This window comes from Microtus oregoni, unplaced genomic scaffold (genome assembly GCF_018167655.1).
Source record: "Microtus oregoni isolate MIOR12 unplaced genomic scaffold, Mior012 000015F_ref0000493, whole genome shotgun sequence".
Taxonomy (NCBI): domain Eukaryota; kingdom Metazoa; phylum Chordata; class Mammalia; order Rodentia; family Cricetidae; genus Microtus; species Microtus oregoni.
In genome coordinates this window covers 15,970,640-15,976,639 of record NW_024543074.1, presented here as the reverse complement: position 1 = coordinate 15,976,639, position 6,000 = coordinate 15,970,640, and the positions used below count along the sequence as shown (strand labels likewise).

Genomic DNA, 6,000 nt, shown 5'->3' with positions numbered 1-6,000 from the left:
TGCTGTGTGTCCAAGCCTATCAGCCCCTCAGCTGTCACTCTGCTCCCAAAATAGCCGTAGTGGGGGAGGGTTGTTTTTCTGGGATGGAGGTGGGGAAGGGGCGTCATAAGTTTGCCTAGGCAGGGCAGGTCTCTCAATTCCTGTCTCATCTGAATCTTTCTCCCACACTTTGAGGTGTGAGTCTAAAGTCTTGCAAGACTGCCCCTGAGTGGGGTGCTTAGGGGCCAGGGGGCAGTCAGTCCTTCCATGTGGCTGTGGATATCCAGTCCAGGCAGGGGAAAGGCCCTGTATCAATGACAGCCTCCAGGAGCACCTGCCCCTGTGGCCAAATATAGTCTGGAGTCACTGGCTGGGATGATAAAGTCTGCAGGGTGGGGGCTGGGAATAGCAGTCAGAAGCTGGCTGAGGTGAACTGCAGAACCCAGGAGCAGTACCTAGAAGGAGGCGTCTCCTGGAGACTGGGCAAGGAGAAGACCCTGAGGGCCTTTAGGCCTGCAAGGAAGGTGGGGGTGACATCTGGTTGAAAGAGAGATGGGAAACAGAGACTCTGACAACCCTCTCATTGGAGGTCAAGCTCCAAGCTTGACCAATGTCCTTTGCGGCGGGGGTGGGAGAAGTCACTGGATTTGGGGGTGCTGGAGTGGATCCCTTCCAGGCAGAATCCCCACCCTACACTGTGGCGAGGGAAACCTGGGGCCCTGGCTATCCCGCAAGAGGCCGACCGCCCAGGGCTGCCGGTATTCCCACAGATGGCAGAGGCGGAAGCGACACTACTGAAGGAGGAAGGGAACCAGCATTTCCAGCGTCAGGACTACAAGGCAGCCACCAAGAGCTACAGCCAGGCCCTGAAGCTGACGAAGGACAAGGCCCTGCTGGCCACGCTCTACCGGAATCGGGCAGCCTGTGGCTTGAAAACGGTCAGGGGACAGGACAGCATGGGTGGGCTGAGGGCAGTTAAGGGGGGGAGACGAGGGCGTGGTGGTCTGATAGAAAGGAGTCACCATCCTCTCACTATGCCATCTTGACCCCCTAAGGTGGAAACCGTGCCTCTGACTTCCCAGGCCACTGCTCTGGAGAAGCCGGAACCCACCACTCACAGTTGACCTAACACAGCTGCTTTTCATATGTTGGGCCACTGCTTTCAGAACCATCCCGTGGCAGCCCTTGTTCTCATTCCCATATTGAAGTCAAGAAACCCAAGGCTTAGAGAGTGTGAATAGCTCAGCCAAACTCTCCCAGGCGGCAGAGGAGCCGGCCTTTAAACCTGGGGTTGCCTGATGCCAAAGCCTGTATTTTTCTGTATCAGTCAGGGTCCTCTGGTAACCTGTAGCTCCCCTGCTAACTTCTCCCCTCACTGAGGGGCCACTGCTTGTCTCTGCCCTGGGCCCCCACTAATGCAATCTCTCATTCCTGTTTCTCAGGAGAGCTATGCCCAGGCGGCTTCCGATGCTTCCAGAGGTGAGCTCCATACTTCCCCCTTAAACTTCCTCAGCATGGCTGTGCAGGAGCGTGGACCTGGCTGCCATTGTTTGGAGGTGCTATAACAGTCTGTGGGTTCCGAAGGTCAAGGGCCATCTGGAGAAGGGAATGAAATATCTGGCAATATTTAGCCTAGGGAAGGCAGCTACCAAGTGGGATAGAGAGGGTTTAGCTTCACCTCAGGGGCTCTAGGGCCAGACTTAAGATAAAAGGGCAAAAGAGCAGAGAGGAGTTGAGGTAGGAATAGGGAAAGGTTTTGTGATGGAGTTGCTTGGCTGCCTCAGAACTATGAAGTGGGGAACACCCTAGTTCTGGAGATATACCGGCATCAATCAGATGGGCCCCTGATAGGAATCCTGTGCTAGAGGAAGCCTTGGGGATCAGATAGAAGTTAGGGTGCATGTGCTGGGAGAGGTGCGGGGGGAGAGGACTTTGAAGCTTTTTGCCAACATCGAGATTCTATGAATCCTTCAAAAAGATGGTATGAGCCAGCTAGTTCAGATGGGTACCTCTAAGGAAGACATCCTTCCTGGGCAGAGGAAGAGGGAGAGTAGTATGTAGCCCAGCCCCCTGAGGATCTGCCCGTCTCCTGTCTGTAGCCATTGACATCAACTCTGCTGACATCAAGGCCTTGTATCGGCGGTGCCAGGCTCTCGAGCGTCTGGGCAAACTGGACCAGGCGTTCAAGGATGTGCAGCGCTGTGCCACCCTCGAACCAAGGAATCAGAACTTCCAGGAGACCCTGCGGAGGCTCAACACCAGCATCCAGGAGCAGGTACCCTGGGCCCTTCCACAGGACTTTGGCTGCTTCCATCCCATTCGTGGTGGGGCGGGGGCTGAGCTAGGGAGGTTGAGATGTGATGACTGAGTCAGCCCTGCCTCTTCAACTGCAAGCTGGGGACATGGGCAGTGTCCGGGGAAACAGCCAGACAAGCACACCTATCTGTGAGAGATGGAGAGGATCTATGGTGCTGGGTGAGGGCTCAGTCTACTTAAAGCTGCAGCTCTTTTAAATTTCAGATGGAGGCTTTAAAAGAGAATTACGATCACCTGGTGAATCTACATTGTGACTCTAGGGAGACAAAGATATTCTGGGATCCCTGGGAATCAGTGATACTGTTGAGGGACAGAGGGTCAGAGTCTGTGGGAACTTGAGATCTTTGCTAGGAAAATGGACAAGACACGGAGAGCCTGAGCCAGGGGAGAGGAACCCTGCATCCCCCTCCCCCACCGACTGACTTCTTTCTTATTGGCCCCTTAGACGACTTGGCTTCCTCCTGTAAGATCAGGAGGGCAATAGCTCATCCAGCCATCTGCTCCAAGACTCAGTGACTCCTTGTGTGGCTGGACTGTGGCACAGTGTCCAGAGTGCAGCTTCAGTGCTGCGGAAATGGAAAGAGGGGCAGATGAGAAAAGGGGCGGGTAAAGGAGGAGCCTGCCCAAGCAGGCAGGAGCAAGGAGCAGTAGCTCTCAGCCAGAGGAGGTGCAGAAGGTGCTGGCTGGGTGATCATTTAGGCCACATTACGAAAGATCCAGAGTGGCTAGGGTTGGACGTGTGAGGGTCTAGACCTCCAGCCAGGATGGTTTCCGCTTGCTTGGCCAATGCATGAAAGCCACTCCTGTTTTATGAGCTGGGAGACAAATTTCTACTTTAGCCTCCACTTAAACATCTGGTAGCTGACTATCTATGAGATTCTAAAACTGGGCTGGTGTCTACCAAGCATGTCGTGGTGATTCTACGTGACAATGACTGTAACGAATTGGACTGATTGCTTTGTGGGTCAAAGAACTGATTTTGTTCACTTTTCTTTTGTTTTTGGTTTTTTGAGACAGGTTCTCTCTGTGTAGCTCTGGCTGTCCTAGAGCTCACCATGTAGAGCAGGCTGACCTTGAGCTCACAGAGATCTGCCAGCCTCTGCCTCCCAAGTGCTGGGATTAAAGGCATTCACCACCATCCCAGCTTCTTGTGCACCTTCCTGTCCCTGAACAGTGCCTGGCATAAAGTGGTTTATTCAGCTAACATTAAAAATATTATTCTCATCCTCATTATTATTGTTGTTATTACGAGGGGATGACGAGGCCAGAGGAGGTGGAGGTTGGCTCCTCCCCACCTTTTTAAAAAATATTTGTTTATTTATTATGTGTACAGCATTCCTTCCATGTGTGCCCACAAGCCAGAAGGGGTGCCAGGTCTCATTATAGATGGCTGTGAGCCACCATGTGGTTGCTGGGAATTGAACTCAGAGACCTCCGGAAGAGTAATCAGTGCTCTTAACCACTGAGCCATCTCTCCAGCCCCTCCTCCTCACCTTTATGTGGGTTTTGCGGATTATCTCAGGTCTCCCTGCTTGCTCTGCAAACGCCATTCCCAACTGAGACATTTCTCTGGCCCTGGTTACCATTCGCTCAGTGAATGTATGGGCGGGGGTCCAGAGTAGACCTATTATTTTCTGTGCTGAACATATGAAGAGTAGACAGAAATGATGTGGACCAGCTGCCTACCTCTCTCAGGGCTCCTTCCTCTCTCCTCAGCTCCGTGTGCAGTTTTCCACAGACTCCAGGGTGCAGACGATGTTTGAAATTCTTCTGAATGAAAACAGCGAGGCTGAAAAGAGGGAAAAGGTGAGTGATGCCTCATGCGTGTCAGCAGAGGGCGCTCTCTGCACACGCGTCTTGTGCTTGGAAGGTAAGAGGGCGGTGTCCATGAGTTAGCGGCACTAACCATAAGAAGGACCATGATTGGGGTGAAGTCATTGAGGTGAGTCAAACTGCAAGATCGATGGCTTCTTTGTTTAAGAGCAGATATTTTGTTCAATGTGAAATGTTTGGCCTTTGATTTTGACTCAAAAGTATTTCATGAAGCCTTACTTGTCTGGATATTGGGCTTTTTGTTGCCTCCTTACATTTTGCACCTACTGGGACTATCTAACTTGCCTCACTATTGTTTTGGTCCCAAGAAATACTGGCACATTCGAATAATGCTTTGTCTCATTTAGAAACACTGCAAAGAGGTCAATATTAAAAAAAATATTGAAGTATTTACTGGTAAGTCTTTTTTTTCCCCCCCACAAGACAGGGTTTCTCTGTGTAACAGCTCTGGCTGGCCTGGAACTCGCTCTGTAGCTCAGGCTGCCTTGAACTCACAGAGATCCACCTGTGTCTGCCTTCCCAGTGCCTCTGCTGTCTGAGGGCTGGCATTAAAGGCGTGTGCCACCATGTCTGACTGGAAACAGTCATCTTAACCAACTCTTTTGCTCGTTCTCAGGTTCATTTCGGGTCCTCAAGTGAACATTTGAATGTCTTGCCCTTATTTATATAAGAATTTTGCCGGTGGCGCCTGTGAGGAAAGATGGCATGTTAGTTTTGTGGTCAGTGAATTCACATGATACAAAAATGTACTTTACAATTTCTCTGAGGACCTAGTGAGTTGCCGTGATAAAGTAGTTTTGTCTGGAGAAGCCCTAAGCTGATAGCAACGTTCAGGTCACATTTACCTGACATTCGTTGCCTACCCCCAGCTCCCCATCTCTCTCTGCTTCTCCCTCCTGCTCTTTCCTCAGCTGTGGGTTCTCTGGCCCTCCTCCTGCCCTGCATCAGGGCCTTTGGAGGTCCATAGAGCTCAAGCGGGAAGACATCAGAGTGAGAAGAGCCTTGATGGCTTCCTAGTCCCTTACTCGACTGCTCCATTTCTTAAATGAAGTATCTGGGGCTTGGCGAGGTGCTGTGACCGGAATCAGGCAGTAGCAGGACCTGGGCTCTGACGCCTGGGCTTCTGCATTGCACTCTGTGGCCACCATCTTCTACCTTCCCCAGAGCCCCCACCGCTTCAGATTCCCTTGTACAGATAACAGGAAAACAAAATGTGATAGCCATGTTCAAAGAAATGATTTTAATATATGAAAAGCTTTCTTTCATGTTCCCATCTTTTCCAGCCCTTCTCCATCCACAGCAGATGAACAGTTTTATTTTTACATCACCACGGGCCGAGGGAATCTGTGACCCCAATCCCACCTGTTAGCATTGTTCCATGTGGCTGTGCTGTATCTGTGACCTCACTCCCTGGCTGTGGCATATTGCATCAAGTTGGTCCTTATGCAAGTTGCTTTGATATTATTATTACTATTATTATTGCTATGTTTCCAGGAGCAGGACTGTAAGATCTTGGACAGAATTTACCAGTGTCCCGAAGATGCAGTTGGTGTTCTACCCCTGCACTAGGTTTATGGCCAAGGCTTCCATCTGGTTTCCTGATAACCTTCATTGCTTCTCTCTCAGGCTGCCAACAACCTCATCGTCCTGGGCCGTGAGGAAGCAGGGGCCGAGAGGATCTTCCAGAGCAATGGGGTGGGCCTGCTGCTGCAGCTGCTGGACACTAAGAAGCCTGAGCTGGTGCTAGCTGCAGTGCGGACCTTGTCTGGCGTGTGCAGTGGACACCGAGCGAGGGTGAGGGCTGGGGGATCGGGACAGGTGGTGTGGATGGCAGCGGGTCCAGGAGGCAGAGGGTGGCACACAGTCAGGGCT

The 6,000-nt window shown here is 51.6% G+C and overlaps 1 protein-coding gene across 1 annotated transcript in view; it reads left to right on the top strand.

Annotated features, from left to right (window-relative positions):
• The first annotated feature begins 382 nt into the window (after positions 1-382).
• Positions 383-6,000, top strand: part of Unc45b (unc-45 myosin chaperone B) — a 28,208-nt gene continuing 22,590 nt past the window's right edge. The window contains exons 1-6 of the mRNA XM_041664982.1: positions 383-503; positions 750-917; positions 1,422-1,458; positions 2,079-2,254; positions 4,012-4,101; positions 5,755-5,922. Coding sequence (XP_041520916.1) covers positions 750-917; positions 1,422-1,458; positions 2,079-2,254; positions 4,012-4,101; positions 5,755-5,922 — 639 coding nt within the window. The 5' untranslated portion in view covers positions 383-503. The remainder of the gene's footprint in view (positions 504-749; positions 918-1,421; positions 1,459-2,078; positions 2,255-4,011; positions 4,102-5,754; positions 5,923-6,000) is intronic.